Source organism: Cuculus canorus, chromosome 10, assembly GCF_017976375.1.
Source record: "Cuculus canorus isolate bCucCan1 chromosome 10, bCucCan1.pri, whole genome shotgun sequence".
NCBI classification, from domain to species: domain Eukaryota; kingdom Metazoa; phylum Chordata; class Aves; order Cuculiformes; family Cuculidae; genus Cuculus; species Cuculus canorus.
The window spans coordinates 10,923,598-10,944,061 of record NC_071410.1 but is presented as its reverse complement, the minus strand read 5'-3'; the positions used below and the strand labels follow the sequence as shown (position 1 = coordinate 10,944,061).

Here is a 20,464-nt window from a genome sequence, read left to right as displayed (position 1 = left end):
TGTATGAAACACTTCTGATTCTGCTGAACAAGTCAAGCTTATTACAGGATGCATGAAGAAAAAGCAGATTTCAGCAGGCTGTGGAGGTCCACAAGCAATCAGGCTTTGACTTCACGGCCAACTGGATGGTGGAGAACAAGCTGCAGTCTCTGTCCATGCTGAGTGAGTGCTCTCTGCAGTACGAGGACCAACAGTCCTGGAGCCAAGGAGCTCTATTTGCAGAGCTGGCTGAAAGTTATTGGCAGGAAGCCCATGTGAGCTCGGTAAATAAAGTATCCAGATAATAAAAATACCCAAAGGCACTGTTTAATTTTTCTGAGAGTTCTGATACAGCCAGTAATATTGAGAGGAAACAGAGAACTTGCAGATAGAACAGGAAAAGAGGGCAAAGCCATCCTTCCAGAAGAGTGGAACACGAGGCACCTGGTAGGTCTGATGGCTCACAGCCTGTACAGCTAAATACCTAACACTCATTATAGGGGGGAATAGCTGAAAAGGAAGAGGATTTGTGTTCAGGAACTAGACTGGGACTCGAGAAACCTAGACTCAGACAGGAGCTTGTGTACTGTGAAGCCTCATGTCCCCTTGAAATCTAGCTGCAAACTCTTGAAGGATAAAAGGGTCAATACTTTGTGCATCCACAAACTAGGAACGCATCAAAGGGGACCAACAGGGAGACACAAGCAATAGGCTGCCTCTCCCTGCAGTTATACTGAAATTTAAGGAGATTGTGTGGTAGCAGGTTCCTGCAGAGGAAAAGTGAGATGTGTCCAACCTGTAAGCAGTGAGTAAGTTTTAGGTTTACTCCCTTCTTCACTAGAGCCTCAGATGGGAACTCAGTGCGCTCAGCAAAGAGGGGGGAAAGGAGGTATAAGAGAGCATACTCCAGCTTGGTGACACTCTGCAACCCTGGCACAGACAGTAGGAGGCCAGCTGTGCACACCTTGCAAGCAGTGACACAGAAGGGGACAGCGGATCTTGCCTTTCACTCCCTCCTCTGCCATTTTTCTGTCTGGAGCTGGCCTGAAACTTCACTTTATCAGGGAAGAATGCATTTCATCCCACATGCATGGGCACCCTCCTCCCTCCAAATGATCCCCTTTTATCTGAAGAGAGGACCTTTCTGGATCACCAAACAGCTCAGCAGATCCTCTTCCTTTTACCATCCCTTCTTCTTGAATGTTCATTTTTCTCTGTAGCCTAGCAACTCAGCACAGACTCAGAATATTAACAACTCCTGTCCCTACACACGATCTTCTCCGGAGGCCTGAAAATGCAATAGCAGAAAGGCTGAGAGGGGTTGGAGCAAGCACGAGAGATGTAGCGAGCATGCAGGGAGCCTCTACCAGCATTCAGAAACAGCCAAGCTATTCAGCTGTCATATCTGTCACCTTTGCTTAACATGTACATAACATATAGAGCTATATATAGCCCCATTTATTTACATATTCAAATAGCAACATGACAAGCACACACTTGTATTTGGATCTAGGTTTATATTGAGGTGCTGGAACTCTTGCACACATACACTCCCCCCTAATGCTAGATGCTTTAAATGTATATATGACAGGGTGTCAGAAGGTCAGAACCTCAAGATCTAATTTGGTTTTCAATCAAACCAGATGAAGCTTTTACTTGTGGGGAAGATACTTTAGCATTCTGCAGTAATCCTCTCTAATGCTGCAGCATTGCCATTGAAACAGGTGGCAGTTCAGAACATTGATCTCAAATACAGACAGCTTTTTAATATATATATATAAATATATACAAAGGCTGTGGGAGTTCTGCCTGTGTAAAACCTGAATAAAAACTCAAGCAGGAAAAAAAAAAAAAAAGACATTTTTATCCTGGGCAAAGTTTTCTGCAGTAGCAATTCTAACTACTACAGGAGTGCTGGGGTGCAAGTTGAAGTGGTTCATACCACTGCCATACAACACTGACATGTTCAGATCTAAAGATAACTTGGCACATACAGGAACAGATGGAGCACTGCAATACATAGCCCTGTTCAGCAAAAGCATGCTGCAAAGAATAGCCATGGATTCTCATCCTCTCCAAGAGGACTTCTCTCCTGCCATGAGGTGGAGTCACCTATGAAATGTAGAGTGAACTTAGCCTCCTCAGTGAGAGCACAGAAATGTTCTCATTTGGGAAATCGCCTAGATAGCAAACATGTGAACTCTGTTTCTCAGTACTGGAGTGGGGTTGACTCAGTCCTCCTGAGGCTTGAACTTGTGATACTGGAGGACTTGCAGAGCTGCTCCTTAGGGATAATAGCATTATGGAAAGACGCACAAGGGGTAGTCATTTGCAACAAGCATGGCTACCGTATTTTATTCATGCTGGGAAAGTCAAGGTCTAGGCTACGAATCAGTCAGTCTACCCAACAGCTTTTCCATAACCAAGAATTTCCAGCTAGGCATACAAAGATCTTTCTGCAAACTCTCCTATTAAGATATTGTGCGAATATCACAAGATGCCTATGAAGAAAGCAGAATGGTAGAATAGAAAGTCTCATGGACAGAGAGTCATTCTCTACTCCAGCAGTTCACAGTCTTTCTTCAACTGAGAGTTTGTTTCGGCAAGGTTTCCACAGACCACTATCTACTGGTCCATGTACACAGCAAAATCACGCAATTCAACCAACAAAAATACTTAATTCAAGAACAATATTAATCTTCAAAATATCAGAGCCCTTTGCATAGGAGACCACTTTATAGGGAAGCAATAAAGATTCCCTCTCTCACATGAGGACACCTCCAGGCAGTTTAGTGATAGAGATCTGACAGGGCTGCTGCTTTGCCAGGCTGCTCTCTGGTACACATGCACGGAGTCCTTGAGACCTCTGTCTCAGAAGGAATTGCTGGTGCTTTGTGCAAATCCTAGCTTTCAGCTGGCCATGGCATTTGAGGAGACTGTATGGTGATCTTTGGATTGTTACTTAGCAACCTGACTCTAGTAGATGTAGTGAATTCACTGGGCTGCCTCTGCAGTCAAACAGTACCGGGACCAAGGGCACAGGGAGAATTTTGTCATGGGAATAGGATAATCTGTGAAATATTATGGAAGACAGATAATATTTTTTCCTTCTACAAGTTGCCATAAATGCTGTAGCTATTGACATATGAGTCACAGTGACCTATTTTCTAGTTTTAATCCGGGACAATCTCTTTGCAACCAATTTAAGAACCAATGAATGGGGAGTACTTCAGGTCCCTTTCACAAGTTTGTTTTATTCTTATTTTGTGCAAGAACACTTCCTCTCCTTGAAGGGCCCATTCCTGTCTTTCAGGCAGAAAGGGGACCACTGCTTGTTTAAACCCGAGCATCCACTCCCCCACAGCATCACATTGCAGAACGCCCCTGAGGCCAGATGCTTTACTTGTCCTCATGCACTACATTAGTCCAAGGGATCTTTCAGCCCCACTAGTGGGATTTCTGTTAAAGAAAAGCATAATGTGGTGCAAGCAGATATGCACATCTGATTCTCCACTGTATAAGCGCTAGTGAAAGTAACCCTGAACCTTAGCAGTTGCAGGATGTCACCACTGCAAGGACAGACAAAGTAACCTCAGAGCAATGAGATAACCTCAGAGCAATGGCAAATGAGATGGGGTCACGATATCTGCTTTGTTGCAAAGACGTTTCTAGGAGTTCAGTAGATTTCTGCTCTCACGATTTATCTGTATGAGCTGCAGAGCAGGTTGTTGTACCTCCTGCCTGCCAAAGAGACCAGCTCAAAGCTGATATGTTTAGAGCAGTTTGGAGGTTATTCTCCAGCCTGCTACAACCATCTTTTATTTCTCCAAGCATCCTTCTAGCAGAAGGAAAAAGCATCAAGATGCTGTTGCTTTCCTTCAGCCAGCCAAGCGGTTGTGCGTTTAAGCACAAGCTACCTCCTACTGCTGGAGAAGCAGAGCCATGAGAAGGCCACCAAAGTGACTACATGTAACTGGTGGCAGTGTGCAAGGGACACTGTACACAACCATTGTGCAGGACTGCCCTTTGCACCCCTGGTAACTCTCCTCTTCAGGAAAATGCTGTTTCACAAGCACAGAATTGCCACTGCTTGATTTCCCAAGCAAAGAGCCATCCAGTCCTTTGCAGCCCTGCACACCAGGACTTGAAATGATCTAAGTTGCACTGAAGCAATCATTGGCAGAAGAAGGTGCAGACACTTGCTGGCTCTGACGAAACCTTGCTTCTCAGCACGGTGTTTGCAATACCTTAGTTTAAATCAGAGCACACCAGATCCCCTACCATGTGAAAAATCACATAAACCCTAACTGCCCTTCTTCAGCACCGAGGATCCACAGCATCCCCTGCTACCTGCAACTGTCCCAGAAGCTACAGCAATCTGACAGGACTACAGTCCCTCCAATACCATTACAGCATACCATCATTAGCTCAGCACCAAAGATACCTTCTAGTTTTAGCATATTTTGGCAGTTTTCAATATTCAGCAACCTTAAACACAAGGATGTAATGTGCATACACACTCTCAATTTAGGTAGCACGGCATCACAGAGCTGGAGATACCCTGGGCTATAGGGAAACATTTACAGCAGTGGAGTGTCATGTCATACTTGTATCTCTTAACATAAAACTCCAGAAGCCTCTGACTGTAGGATATAAATGTTTTAACCTGTTTTTCAAAGCCTTTGGATATAGACTAGGCTGACTGAGAAATACATTTATGTCATTTCTCCATTGAAAAGAGATGGCAACACACCAGAACACCTTCAGTTAAAAATAAGAAAAATGCTGATATATTTGAAGAGAATATGTGGTACCATAAAGTGCAGTATAATAGTAGAAATGTCTTCTTAAAAATCTTGGGGTTTAAAGCTCAAGACATCTATACCAATGGAAAATCCTTTTCAGGGGTGTATTGCAGCAAAGTTGCTTTTGTCCGGTATTGCAGGCATAGAGTATCTGCTGAGGGTCCTCAAAGGCCAAAGCTACATCAGCCCCAGTGAAACCAGCAGTTTGCAGTTTGACAACTGATTGGACATCATGTGTCTGGATCAGCAATTCCATATGAATATACATTTTCCTGCCTTTCTCTTCCCCTTTCCTGAAAGGGCCCAAAGGTGAAGAGCTCTGACCAGGAGAACATACAGCCCATGAGGCTGCTGTGTTGTGTACCAAAGAGAGCCTCTAACGTGGAGCCTAGCCAGCCACACTGCCTCCTTTCATCAACTATGCCCACTGTACAGCAGAGTCAGGCACATATTATCGTGATTGGCTTACACTGAAAGTGAGATTCAACTGGTCGGTGTATACCCATATTCCAGTGGAAACAGCTGCAAAGCCTGATCTCGACAGATACTACTTCAAAGGCTATTTCAAGTACACCTAATAGATGGAAAATTTGATGTAGTGAGAAGAGTGATACCCCACTGATGATGGCATAACAGGTTGTAGGACAAACTGTCCTTGTCAGGAACACCCTTACACATAACCTGATCCACTGTCCTTTGCCTTAAAAACCAATGTAAAACCCTTGCAGCTCATCGTAGTCTTGGGACACGCTTCACATCTCGCATGAATGGGGAAAACTTTGCCAAACAAGACAGTTTGTTTTTCAAGCAAGGTTCAGGAAGTTGGGAAATAGCAAAGATGATGGTTTTCTCTATAAACCCCAAGAGACCCAGAGCAGTATGCCAGTGCAAGTGCAGTCCCTTTGACCAGACAGCAGTGTGGCATAGGTGATACAGGAGTAGAAGGCAACAAAGCAAAGCAGCAAGGTCAGCTTTGCTGAGCATCCTGCACCAAGCTCTAACCTAGCTGCACTGCAGACTGCCCCACAGCAAATGGTATTACTAATTCCACAGGCGTCATTCCCTTAACAAGTACATTTCTTCAAACATTTCTATTTGGAAGCCTTGTTCCTTGCACTAGCCCTCTCCAACAATCCTTTTGTAACTTTTCAACTTGTCACCAGGTTTATAAAACTTTAAAGCTAGTGCTATAACAAACTGAAACAATGTTATTGCAGATGTAGGAGAGCATTTTAGGATGAATAAATTATAGGAGCCACAAAGAAATCACAACTGTAACGGCTGGATGCTCTCAGCTGTCTACGGTGTGCAGATACACAGGAGGGAGCAGGTTTAGGACTGCACACATCATGGGGCAGGAAAATTGAAACGTTATGAAGGATAACCGCCTCTTATTTCAAATGCATACAAAGCTTCTGGTTGTTTTCCTCATTGAAATAGTTCATTAATGCTTGAAGGAAGCCTGAACTGTCTGGTACTAGAAAAATATGTCCCCAAAGAATACTTAGAGAGAGAGAAGGCTACAGTATTAACCTCTAGTCCCATCATGCAGTAAGTACAATATACCCTGAGCGAGCGAGTCCTTAGCTGTCTGTTGAAAGGACATGCAGGAGTCGGGGAAGACTTCCAGCTCCCTCTGAAGCCATTGGTGCCGGATACCGCCAGAACTGAATGCACCAGAGCAGGTTAGTTGAACCAGTCCATTAGGATGATAGTGACTTTGGGCAGCATTCAGGCCACGAACAACACAGACAAACCTGCGTGCTCCTGCAGCTGCAGATCGGCTTCAGCTCCAGGCTGCCAGTGCTCGTCATTCTTTTGGGTCACAAATAACTGCTAGATCCCCCAGCAACTTGGGTACCATACCGAGAGGTCTGAACACAGTACCGTCCAAGTACCAGTACACATTCAACCATCTATAAACAGCTGAATGCTGTTGCATGCTTACCGAAATTCAACCCCATGTAGCAAAATGGCATTTACCAGATACCTTAACCAGCCCATTTCCTTTGAGGAGGACTAGGAGGTACCGTGCTTATATCCTTTGCAGATCATCTGAGCTGCTGAACAACAGTATGAAGACGTTACTCCTTTCAGTCTGCCTTTAAATCCCCAACTTGAAAATTTGTACAGGATATGAAAAGACTCCAACTAGGCCTTTCATCTTCATGGATCAGCACTTCCCAGAGGGTCTGCCAGTCAAATGTGCCCTCCCCAATACCTATTTGGCCTGGCCTCTGGCATCATTTCCCAGGCATTTCAATTGATGTCACTGATCTTGGCTCAGCAAATAATCCTTCTAATCACTGACAAGAACAGAGGCTGCAGCTCAGCGTTGCTTAGCAAGGCTAAGAAGTATACACAGTAATAAAGCATTGCTCTATCAAGTGAGCTTGAAAGTACAGCTGACCACACAGGCAGTAGCTATGATGAACAAGAAAATGCCTTTTTTTTTTCCAATAAGGACTGCAGTTTTGGTTCTTCATCATTGAGAGATCATTACAAAGCCAGCACTGTACCTATGAACATACTGCATCTTGGCATGACTCCATCTTCTGCGCTGTAAAATGGCACAGTATCTGGGCATGGCCCTCAAGGAGATGTAGATGTATAAACTTTGTGTAGCAGAGCACCAGAAACACAGCATATATAGGCAGCTGCCAAACATTCTGTATATCAGTCTAGGAACTTACAGCATAAAGACATAACTGTGTTTCCTTTGCAAAGACCATTGTATGCTCTAGGACTGAAATGCCATCGAATCATCACTTTGGGAATACAGTTCCCATGGGAATGACAGCAAAGAGTGCTCACCAGATCATGGGTGAAACTGTGTTCCCCAACAGCACTGCATCCTGCTGGACTCCTGTGGAAAACAACTTTTTGAATCGAGCAACAACTAGTCACTGGCAGCACTTGTTCCCTGCCATCATGCGGTCAACAGATGCCAAGAGTCCCAGGGAAAGGCATGGGAGAACTGAGGGATCTCCATATGCCCAGCCCCAGCACCAGGGCCATTGTTCCCAAAAGGATGTCTGAGAATTAATTAATTATCCTACAAGGGGCAGTAAGTAATAACACTCCTTGTGGAACAATAGAAGCTATTTGGTTGCCATGACAACCTAGCTTCACTTGTGTGCTTTTAATTTATTCATTGCACAGTCCCTTTCCCAATAACACATGATGCCAAAAAAATGCCTTGTTTTTCTTGTTATCCATGTCCAGAGCAGGGGTAAGACATAGCCCTTTCCCCGGGGCATCTCTCACACAGAAGAATGAAGCACATGAAATCCTTTCAGCTTGGGAACTTACAACACATGAGAGCTCTTCGGCTCCCTAAATATTCGTTCTTTAAGATTATTCTGATTTTTTAACCCCTTTTTGAAGTTGCCTCACCATGATGCTTATAGATCTTGAGTAGATTCCCGCAAATAGTCACTTTGTCTGCAATTCCTCCCCATCCCAACATATGTAGGAAGGATGGGCAGGAGGTTATGCTCATCAAGTTGAGCAGAGAGCCAGGAGGGATAATCAAAAGCCCAGAAGTGATAAGCCTTGGCAGTATCAACAGGAGCAGGGCATGGACAGTGCCTTGTGCCCAGCCTGATTACAGCCATGCCACAACCATCAAAACACAAAGTGCATCCTTTGGCAGGGGGAGGCAGGTCACTGCAGAGCAAAAAGCATCACACTCACATGGCAAAGACTGAATAGTGTTGCTAAGACAATGGCTACTAGCCTAGGACACAGCATGCCTGGCCACCGCTGCTCACAACAGGTGTATGACAAAGCACTTGACCAGCCGTTACAGTCTGTGGACACATCTCCAGCAGGAGTTTGATCCTAAACCAAGCCTTTACAGTGCTCAGCTACCTTCTCAAGTCTGCAGAGGAAGATCAGGGTGGTTTGTACAGGTAAGCCGAGAATCGAATCCCTCACTCATTCCATTATATTTGTGCAAGATGGGGTCTTCATCTACAGATCCAGACCCCAAATTGTTCATGTTGCCTCTAGCAAGGAAGCTGACAGCTGGTTCAGCACATTGGAAAATTCAGGTCCAAGTTCAGACCGGGGAGGAGATGACTCAAAATTGAGGTCTGTCCTGACAGGCAAGATAGATGGAACTAGGTTAAGCCATCTGGCTCTTCTAAGTTGAGCCTAACCTCAAGCACAGCTACCTAATGCAATGGGGACATAGGTCTGCACCTGGATTTCTGGTTGTACACACTGTCCACACTGTTACTAGACTGAGGTGTAACATGCCATGCAGATAATTACAGTAATGGTGGCATGATAGAGTCCGCAAAAGAAACTATTCCATAGCAGAACCTGAGGATTAGTGTTGGCCCTTCACACTGGGTCATATCAACATATTCATTCAGGATTTTCAAGCAGTTTGGAAGCAAAAACGACAAATCTTACTGTCTCACCTCCTCTCCTCCCCCCCCCATGCAACAACAGAAGAGCTGGTGGGCCAGAGAAACAGGGCAGGAGAGTCCAGAAACGGATAAATAGGACATGAGCATTGGGAGATTGAGGTTTTAATTTACATGAACAGCAAAAGCTCTAAACTGGCCTAGGATTCTTCTGCATGGGTCAGGAACCAAGGAAAAGAACTGCTGCTGCCACAGGAGGTTCCCTCCAGCCTTTCACTGCCCTTGGTCTCTCAGAAAGCAGAGGAGTTTGAAGGAAAAGCCTTTGGGCAGAAGAGAGGCAGACCGGCTCAGATAACAATCAGCACAATCCATGTAGTCTGCTAGGTGCTAAGGTCTTCAGAGATAGAGCTAGCACAGGCCTGGATGTGCACCCAATCCATAATCAAAATTATTAACAAATTTCACCCCAAATCATTGTTCTCTGAAATTATATTTTTTTTTCTTCTCAGCCATATGAAAAACTCCAGTCTATTAATGCCACCCAAACACAGAATTCCATCAGATGCCTCTCTCTCCAGTACCGATCTCCAAAGAAATGCCAAGTTACCACCAGCATGCATTAAATGCCACTGTTTTTCAACTTGGTATGTACAGACTGCCCACCTGGCCCAAAGCCACCACTGTTTTTGAGTCAAATGAAAAATACAATTCACATCTACACTTTCAAGGCATAAGCATTAATGGCTCACATTAGTTCTGCAACCAGCACAGAAGAATAAGGTATGAGAACACACTCTGGACAAAATGCCACTAGTTCCAGAGATGCCAGCAGGGATCCTCAGCACACATGTTCAAAGATAACACCAGTGATACTTCCATGTGCCAGTATAGACACTAAGTCTACTAGAATTTAGCCCTCATTGGTATGTGAAGTCCAGTTTTTCAGCATGTCCAACCACAGCACAAGTACCACCAGCAGAGGTAGATGCGTACCTCAGAGGTCTCATTTGCCACCAGCCCTGCCTTGCAAGTGTTTTTTCGGTGAGTTCAGGATTGTTCCAGTCTGAGGCTGGGCTGAGGCTCTGGGGACAACTGAGAGGCAGTCCCAGTGATGCAGGCCACCCAGCAGTGGAAGGAGCAAGGCACACGCTGAAACCAGTATGCTGAGAAAGAAATCTGGAAAAAAACCCCTCTTTCCTTATGTCCCAGTTTAGTGTTTGATTTTCTTTTTCATCACACTACACATGGAGAACACATCCTTGAATTCATTATGCTCCTCAACATTCTGTGTCCAAATCAGTAGGAAAAAAAAAAATACTTCTTCAGTACCCGACAAATGTCACTTTTCCTCCAACAACTTCCCAGCCGCAGGAAGATCTGTAGTAGGAGGTGAAGGAAGCAGGGGTGTGACTACCCTGCTTTTCAGAAGCACACGCTGAGATCTCAGGCGGCTCCAAAAGCCATTGTCTTGGAAGTACATATCAATCAGAAAAATGAAAGAACAGCTTATTAGGCATTTTTCTTTTTAAATTTACAAGCTTACCATGTTAACTTCAGAGATCTGGTCAATGCTGGAGATGTGGATGCTCATTCCCACTGTGACAGGGTTACCTGAAACACAAATGCACTGGGTTAGGACCATATTCAAGCCCTCTTCCTTTATCTGCTATTAAATAATTGCCTAGAAATGCATGGGTATGATTTGAAGCAGCCTCACATTCCCCAAGTATCAGGGATTTCCAAGTCACGTGTGCTGAAATGATTAGAGTCGATTTCTCCAACCCTCAGCCTTACAGACTCACCCCTAGGAGTAGTGCAGTCTAAGCTTGATTCTTCAGTTCCTGGAAGTTAATTACCCCTTAGTTATACAATTATCTCTGGTTATTCCAAATAATGCCTTCAGAGACCATCAGCAGGCTCCCAGTGGGCTTGCATAAGGTGTTACTGATTGACCATACAAAGAACACACCAATCAAGCTCATGCAGCACACGGGCAGGAAAGATACTCTAGCTCACTCCTCCATCACTCTGTCAACTCTGAATGCTCAGTCTGAAAACCCCAAGTGAATTTTAATACCCAAGATACCAGACAAGTACAAGGACCAGATCTATGAAGTGAGAAAGCAGCATTTGTACAGAGGCTTTTCAAAGCAGAGCGGTGCTTAGACAAGAGAACAGATTCCCCATTTTACCATGGGCATCAGGACACAAGTTTCCCCAAATCATTTTGCCCACAGCCACAGAGCTGTAGTAGACAACTGAGTACAGGTTTACCGGGAAATTCAGCTATTCCCTTACCCAGTGACCAAGCTATTCTCACACTGCAATAAGTGCCACTGACTACAGCACACGAGATGAGTTTATGAAGAAACATCACACAAGGGCAGTCCAGCCAGACCTACTGCCCTCTCTTGCCCAAGTGCAGCAAGAGCTGTATCACTGCTGCCCACAAACTTGCAGAGTCAGGGCAGAAATCAGACATTTCAGCCAGCCCTTCCAGATGTCCAGACATCCCAGCTCAATCCAGACTTGTACCCAGTTCCACTCTAGCCCCTCTGACTATCAGCTGCCACAGCCAGGCAACAGGACAGTCCTTTAAGTGCTGTTTAAGCCACATAAAACAATTTGCAGAGATACACATCTACTACCAAAACCAGCAAAAAAACTCCTGCGGCTCGAGATGGAGTTTCTGTGTGCTATCCCTCTCCTGGCATTCCTCAGCCCCAAAGCCAGAGCACAAACCCAATCCCACCACGAGCAAAGCCCTTGTTCTTCCACGTGCAAGGTGGAAAATGGTGCCTTGCAACACAGTACTAGAAAAGGAATGCCAAGCAGTTATACCATTGAAGGTATTAACTCTTCCATGGACTCATTAGTAGATCTAAGTGCTGAAATATTTACAGATAATCATGAAATGGCTTAGAAAGTAATTAGAAGATTGGGGGAGAGGGGAGAACAACACAACTGGAAATGAAGTGATTTTTTAATTATGTGTTACCAGAAGTAGGGAAGTAGTGTCATTAGGGCTGCCTTGTGATTGGGTGTACTGTTAACCAAGACCCTCTACTGCAAATTAAGCAGCATTATCCTTTAATGGAATATGAACAACACTGAAAACATCAAAATCAACAACTGTAATTAGGCCCTGCTATGCAAATCTCCTTAAAGAGGCAGTGCTCTTCTCCAGCACTCCTGGCTCACTGTCAGGGGTGCCGGAGGCAGGGGTGCTCTGGAGACCTTGCAGAGCCTCTGAACATCTCTACGTAGGCACACTACCAGACATATCTTTGCTCTACTGCTACATTGATCTTTCACAAGGGAATTGGGTGGGGAAAAAAATAGGAATTCCTCCAGGGAGAGCCAACTCTTTGTCCTCTCATGCACCATCGGCTGACAGTGGCAGAGGAAATCTTTTAAGGGTGTCTCACTTTGGAAGTTTGTCTTTTTTTTCTCATGAAACCAGGGCTTTGTTATAGAAGCCATAGGAAGTCACTGCTGACTTGCGGATCCTAGAGACTGACTGGTTAGGGGAGGGAAGGCAGAGCCATGCACAGTGTTGCAGCAGATCTGAGGAGAGAAGTCAGTAACTGACTCCTGAGTTTTTCTGCCATGTAGCGTTGTTTCCTCCGAGAGCTGCCCTGCTACCTGCTTTGCCTCCAGTCTATCCCCATTGGTACTTGTATCACTGCAATTACGTGTGGCCTCCTTCAGTGCAAAAATCCCGCTGTGTAAGAGACCCACTGAAGACTCCAGGCTTGGTGGTTATAACAGGGGAGCACTGACCATGGCCATACACAAATATTTGTCAAATACAGAGTCCATCCGATCTAATCTATCTGTCTAGACATTTGTGCTGTGTTCATCACCATGGTATCTGAGCGCCTGAGGCCATGCAGTGACTCAGTGTCAGAGCAGTGGATAAGATCCAGACTTCCCAACTCCCAGTTCCAAGATGAAAGCTGGAGTGGAAATCAGCTACAGTGCTCCCCATCAGCCCATGCTCAGCTGCACCCAGCTCCCATGCAGTCAGCAACGTTCCCTTGGCTGCTCCGGGCACTGTCACCACCTCTTCACCCCATCTATTGTGGCAAGTAGGAGGTTGCACTGCTCACTTGCAACCCGTGGGAGATGTGGCCATCAGCCCACAGGCAGAAGCATCTGATTGTCATACAAACATTCCAAAGATGAAGCTGCCTTTAGTGGACCTGGCTTAGCTTGATCATAGTGAAGCCATTTCACTTTCTCCATCCCTACTGTGAAGACTGGCTCACAGTATCCTTAGGACAGGGATATGGAAGAGCACGTACAGAGCCAACAGAAAAAGCATGCTCTACCTTTTTTCTGCAGCCAAATGAAAAACTAGACCAACTGGTGTCCGGCATTCAGGCTGCAAGCAGTACACAAAAAAAAAAAACAACAGACATGAATTCTGCCAATGTTAATAGCTCTAGGCAAGAGTGATACAAAAGTAGGGTATTTAAAATATGGGATAACGTCATCTGTAAATTTGTCTAAAAAGGCAAAATTCCGCATTTGTGGATCTGAGACAAGGCAAAAGACGCAAACCTGATATTAAAAGGTCCATGCTTTTATCTGTGACTTGTCAATAAGTGCAAAAATCTAGAAGACCTCTCCTTTAAAAAAGGGCTTATGCCTATAAAAGATTTGTAGGCAAAATCACAAACGAGGGAGTGTGAGAAATACTGCCACTTTCACCAGTGAACAGCACCCTCACATGTCCTCATTTCTCACCACCACTGGAGAAATCACTAAGATTTTGTCCTGAAAGTAGTTTGATGCCTGCAAGAAATGTACTTGGGAAGTTGGAAGGAAAGCAGATAAAAGAGTTATAATAAAACCTGTCCTTTTTCTGCAAGTGATACTTGTCAAATATAAACCCAGCCAAGGTAGAGAACAAGTTGTGCTAATCTGCAATATTTTCCAAGCAACCAGTCATTACTTTCACATTTTATTTAATAATGCTTAAAAGTCCCAGAACTAAGAGACATGTTGCTACAGAAGTAATTCTTATGGCACAACTGCAGAGGAAGGGTTGTCTTTCCAAGCCTGTCTCTCTCTACTCTACACAGACAGGGCATCTCTTCCAGATCTCAGCCTGGTACGTTGGCTGCAGAAATCGGCAAAGACAGTAGTACAAAGTTCAGTAATAGGTCTCCAGAGAATGGATACTCACTTGGGCAACTGCCCTGTACTAAGGTCCAAGCTGTCCCCTCTCCGTACCTGTGCAAGAAAGTTAGACTACAGCAAGTTTGGGTTTCTCTGCCATCAGGTCTCCAACTGCAATACAGACACAGCAAAAAAGGCTCAAAACCAGCCAGCAGATAAACAGAGCTTACTTTATATTATCATCCACTGAAGCCACACCATTTTTATGAACCAATGCTCTGAGGAGGCAGGTTCATGCAATTCTGACCACGTGAACTTGGCAATGCTGGCAGAGCCTAGGCTTGTGGTTGCTAAGGAACAGGCATCAGCCTCAAACCTACCCTTTACCCTAAACTACAAGAACAAAGGCTCTAATAGGAATCTTGGGAGGTTGCACAGCACACATCTTTCATGGAAGCAGATTGGAGTTTCTTTAAACCACTAGAAATTCCACAGCTCCCCTGGACAATCTTCCTGTGCTGAACTAAACAGTCTCTGCAGTGTAAGTGCAGTTTTGTCTCATCATTTCCTCCTAATGATAGTGAAAGAATAAATCAATCATCCTTTCTCAACAACAGCTTTTATGTACTGAGAAACCATGACATCCCTCTCCCTCCCCCACCAATGCTGTCTTGCCTAGATTAAATGCACCTGATTTCTTCAACCTCTCCTCAGAGGTCATGTTTTCTAAAGCTTTGACAATTAGTGCTGCTGTCCTCTGGCCTTTTGCCAATTTGTCTACATCTTTATTTTAAAGCGTGGTATCCAGAAACCAGCCACTGAAGCAAAGACAACATGTCACCAGTACAGAGAAAAGAAAAAGGAGCCTCCCATGTACAGCATTCCCATAAAAACACAGAAGCCTCTCCAAACCCATTGCACCCATCCTGGGAGCTGCTTACTTTGTATTAGAGGTTTGAGTCATTAAAAAGGGTAGCCTAACTCTTGCCATTAGAATGCATCACACATGCAGAAAGAGAGAGTACAGCACTGTCTCTTTTGGACAAGAGGGAAGATTATTCAAGACAGCTTTGTGCATGAGCCTCAGCGTTCCCTGCTTGTACCCTGCCTGTGGCATCACCAGTCTCTGAGATCCCTGCAGCAGCAGGAAAGCTGCTTTCAGTTGTTCTGCTGAGTAAACAAATTCAAACAGAGAAAATGAGTGGTTTCAGCCACTAAACCTACATGTAGAACAGGTCTGTGTCTTACCCTGCAATGGTGAATACGCACAGGCATAAGACTATGTCCGTGCAAAACCCTTCTCCTCATTCCCAGCTCTTCAGAAGCCAGAGGACAGCAGTGGCACTAAAGCTTACAGACAGCAGATCCCAGGCAAGGTTGCCCCACACCAGCTGGCAGAACTGTTTCCACAGATGCAGGGCAATCTAAACTGGCACGGGGAGGGCGAGGTTTGCTGATATATGTAACTACAAGACTGCAGTGTCTTACACGCATTTTCGTTGACCCACACGCCAAACAAGATCAGCAGTTAGGATATTCACAGACTTGCCAAAGGCATGACCAGCACAAAATATAATCTCACTCCCCAGACTTTTCTTCAGTCTTATCCCTGCTTTCCTAAACAAGGGAGAACTGTTCAGTATCTACTTGCTCTCACTGCAGAAAATGGTTTGGCCAAGCCACTGCCTCTGCTTTGTTCACAGCGCTGAACCTCAGGGCACCCGGGCTTTATGTTTACAACTTAAAACCACAACCCACGTCACTGCTACATGCAGCAATGAGCTGGTTACACAAGGGCTGACAGACATGGTTAGTTAGGAGGCAAGAGCTCCCAGGTAATCAGAAGTGCAGAAGGCAGCACTTTCAGCATGAAGCTTGTCACTAACTGCTGCCTGGATGGAACCACACAATCTTTTTAAAACACTCTCTCTCCCAAAATAGATACTCTTGAATAGTTTTCAGATGATGGACTAATTAGTACCGGACAGTAGTTTTTTAAATGATTACTCAGAGGGCAGCCTACTGTCCAGACACTGTGGAGGAGCCTATGCCTAACCTGCAGAACAGGGAAAATGGAAATGCTCTGGGGTTTTCACTACGCAGGAGGATTGTAAGAGGAGTTAATGAATTGTTTATCTAGACCAAGGTTCTAGCAGTTAATAGGAGAATGTCCAAAAAATGCCATCCTAGCAGACTACATACAGCACCAAATCACAAAGGAGTTTCCCAACACTCATTTTCCTCTTGCTTTGCTTTTTTTTTTTAGCTTAAGTACATCATCAAGCACAAAGTCAGTGTTAATATTGCTTCAGACACAAGAAAAGTTGACCATGTATCATGAAAGCAGAAATGTTTTGGGAACTGCTTTCATCCAGCATCTCTGATTCGAGATGACATCTAGAAGTGCCAGGTTCAGCCGGGTCTCTAAGTACGTACTTAAAGTTTTCCAAAAAAGTCTAGGTTTTGTTACTCATTAAACGTTCTCCAACCCTTTTTCCACATGTTTTTTTACTCTTATTTCCATGGCCTCTCCCCGACCTGCAGCCGATGCTGTGCACTAAGCTTGCCAGACTTAGCACAACAGCCAGGAAAAAAAAAACTTCCAGAGGCTGATATCAAAGCTTTCACCCTGTTCTCAGCAGGCTGTTCAATGACATCCATTGGATTTAAAAGAGCAAAGCGTACCATGATATTATGTTTTCGGCCACTGTTTTACATTACCAGAAAGAGAGATGGTCTCACAGCAAGTCAGCAAACACGACATTGCCTTCTTGTCTGTGGGGAAACAGGGAGCATGAGGGACTTGGTGCTGCTGAGGAATCTCTTCCACTTGAATCAAGCATAGTGTTTTGGAGCAGAAAGACAGGGCCTCCATTGCCAGAATACCTAGGAATGTCAATGCCTGCTACTTCCCCATGGATTCATTGTTCTGCAGGGGCAGGAGGCGTATCTGCCACCCCAGATCCTCATGGACGTTGCAGCTGGTCTCCAAAAAGAAAGAAGTGTTTTCTGCCTGACAAGTTTCCTGCTTTTAGCCATATTTCTTTAGGGGGTGCTTGGCACCTTTTAAGGCACTGAGCTTGTGCACAGAACAAGATCGCGCCTAAACTTACTAGGCTTCCCATCCATCCACATCAGAGCAGACACAGCAATACACTGTGCAAGGAGGCTAATGAGGATTTCCTGCTTGTACCATTCTGCTCTCCTGGCAGCCTGGGTTTTCACCTGATCCAGTCAGTCAGCTGAGCTTGCACTATTCATTTAAGAAGGGAGAATACCAGGCATATAAAGAGAAATTAAAAGTTACAGCAAGATCTCACCAAGATGGTAATATCAAGGACAGCAGACAGATTTGAAGGGACATCTAAGGGAGGGTACAACCATAGCATAGCAAGTCTGCTCTTGAGCAGACCTGTGCTATGTCCAAAGACTGAACAAATCAAGAGCTTCAGGAAGAGACAGGATTTTCTCCAAGCAATGAGGCCAGTTCTTCAACAAGGAGTCAAGAGACATAACACTTGCAGAACAGGCAGAACCGACCACTCAGCTACTGCTATCCTGTGATGCTCTTTGCAAACACACAGGTTAACCTTGATAACAGCAGCCACATTTCCAGCATATTGTCAAATGAAGCTGTCCTTTTAGATCTAAATAGATAAAGAGGATTTTCGCAAGCAAGCTGTGCTGAGGGATCCTTTTGGAGGAACAATGCTTTCCCAGTGCAGATGTAGCATTCATTCTGTGACGGTTTTAGGGAAAGCAGAGAGCTAAGGAGCACAATCTGTGAGGCACAATGGATTACCTAATCTGTCTCATGGGTATTTTTAATGGATTTAGTAGGTATTAGAGTGGGATATTGCAAATATTCCATGGAAACATGAAAGTGAGAGAGAACAATCAACTGGCTACAAAAACAGTGTAAAGGTCATCCCAGAGGTATTGAAGGATTGCAAAGGAGACTAAACCAAGGTTGATTTTAAAAGATGTTGGTAGACAGCTACCCAAGCTGAATAAAAACAAGATCTCAGATCTACAGTTTTAAAAATGGAACAAAAGAATATACACCAACCTTTACAGCATCTGTGCTACTGGTGGACTCAGTTCAGCGAAGCACCTGTACACACACACAGGGCTTTCAGCATTAATAAAAGTCTCTGACTACTCAGAATACTATCTGTTCTTTGGGGAGGCCTAGGTCAACAATCAGGAGACAGGTTTTTAAAGAGGCTTCATCCTCAGTGGCAAAGATAGTTTTCCAAAGTCTCCCATATGCATATCTCTTCCTGGGCAATGCACTCTTGGCAAGGTTACAGCAAAGTGAGGGGAAAATAAGACCTTAGGTTTGTCAAACTCCATATTCACTCTCATTTACAGACATACACAACTGTATCACTTTACCAGACCTGATCATTATCAGCTTAGCACCACCACTGCGTCCCAAGCAGTCAACTAAGAGTAACTTAATCAGAAACACCAGTTCTCAACTACCATCCATTCCTTGAATTAGGCAACACCCATCTCAGACCACAGCCAATTTGCTTTGCAGAGCTGCCACAGCCATCAGTTTCTTTGTTGGAGAAGGGTGGTTGCAGAAGGCAGATCCAGATCTGACCATCAGGAGATGAAGGTGATGCCCTGACCTCCTGGTACACTGTGCTGATAGAGCAAGGATTGGTCACTTGCCCTCGTGTTCCAGGGACATCCTTCCCCATGTCCTTCAGGGAACCCGCACAGACCTGCTCCCTGGCTTTGCAGTCCACAGGGCTCAAGCTTTGTGCTTTCACTTACACCTATGCCTGCAGAGCAGGGCACTTCTACGACACATTACATTTCCCTGTGCTTCCACCGAGCTAACCCTGGGAAAAGCAGAGGTGCTGATCAACCCAGACTTCTTCAGCTCTTGGTCTCTACTAAGAGTAGTAGCAGGAGGCCAACAGGGCTTCCTGAGCAAATGTATGTTATAGACTGACAGCAGATCAACAAGCCAGGCACTTTTTTCCCCAGCAGGAATTTGAAGCAACAGACCCACATCGATCAGCCACCCCTGCATTTCTCCACCTGAGAATACTTCCCTCCTACCTCTGTGAGGATCCTGGCAGGCAAGTGCATCGCTCCTGTGGTCCTCCCTAGTGCAGCCATGGAGGACAGCTCTGCCCACCTGGGAAGCTGTAGAGAACTAGAGAGGAGCCCAGTCCTCTTTTTTTGACTCAGGCCCTCAGAGCTCACTTTTTCTCTATCTTCTCAGTCAGCCTGAACACTTCTCTGCACTCCCAGAGCCATTAGTGTCCTTCTGCTCTGCTAGTCACCACTATCCCCTCAAAAGCCTTTGGCACCCTATTGTTCCTCACTTCCTAGCCCACCACCTGTTACTCTGCTTTTTAAGGCAGATCTTCAGAAAGGTTTGAAAACAGACAGTAAGTATTTTAAACCCCGTAGGTAAATGTGCAAAACGGAGGAGGATATTTAATCACATCCTTACAGCTTTCCACCACAGCACACTCACCACAAGTACCAGCACAGGCAGCAGACCCTCCTGCTTCATCTCCGGTTCACCAGGTTAGTCTCAGAGCAGACCCACTCTTAGGGTTCCCTCACAGCCTGGAAAATCGTCTTTACAACCCAGAATGCTAGACCTGGTCCTACAAGGTCCACAAACGCACATAGATTTTTAAGTACCATTAGGGCTGAACCCTTGGAGCTGGTAACCCCCAAAGCAGCCCATGAAGTAAAAGTGCAGCAAACTACATAGGAAAATCACAGCACCATCATCCTACCCACAGCCAAACAGTTCCCCCTGCTAGGGGTGGTGTTATATATGGGCCATCCCAACCTATCACAGTGTTTGCTGGGGACTGAAACAAGATCTGACTGCCTGGCTTCCCACAGGAGCGTCCATCCCGCTCAGGTGGGGCTGCCAGGGTAGCACACAGGTGAGGGCATTTAGCAATTTTTCCTGTATGTCAGCTGTGGAATTTTCTTCCATTTTGCCTATCAGTCTATCTCACTGCTCATCTGCTAACTCAGGGTACAAAGGTCCAGACCACCTTCTCAAAACCGGGCTTTTCTGGTACATTACCCATAAACATCTACTATGTGGCGGAGCCTCTCTCTTATGTGCACTGGAAGTTCATCCCCTAAACAACTGCGGACCTGGGCTGTGCTTGAGTATGTGACCTA

The 20,464-nt window shown here is 45.1% G+C and overlaps 1 protein-coding gene across 2 annotated transcripts in view; it reads right to left on the bottom strand.

The window, feature by feature from the left end:
- The window catches only part of LOC104069031 (gamma-aminobutyric acid type A receptor subunit theta), a 74,836-nt gene that overhangs the window by 36,400 nt on the left and 17,972 nt on the right, over window positions 1-20,464 (bottom strand). For both annotated transcript variants that reach the window (XM_009572000.2, XM_009572001.2), the window contains exon 3: window positions 10,704-10,771. In XM_009572000.2, coding sequence (XP_009570295.1) covers window positions 10,704-10,771 — 68 coding nt within the window. The remainder of the gene's footprint in view (window positions 1-10,703; window positions 10,772-20,464) is intronic.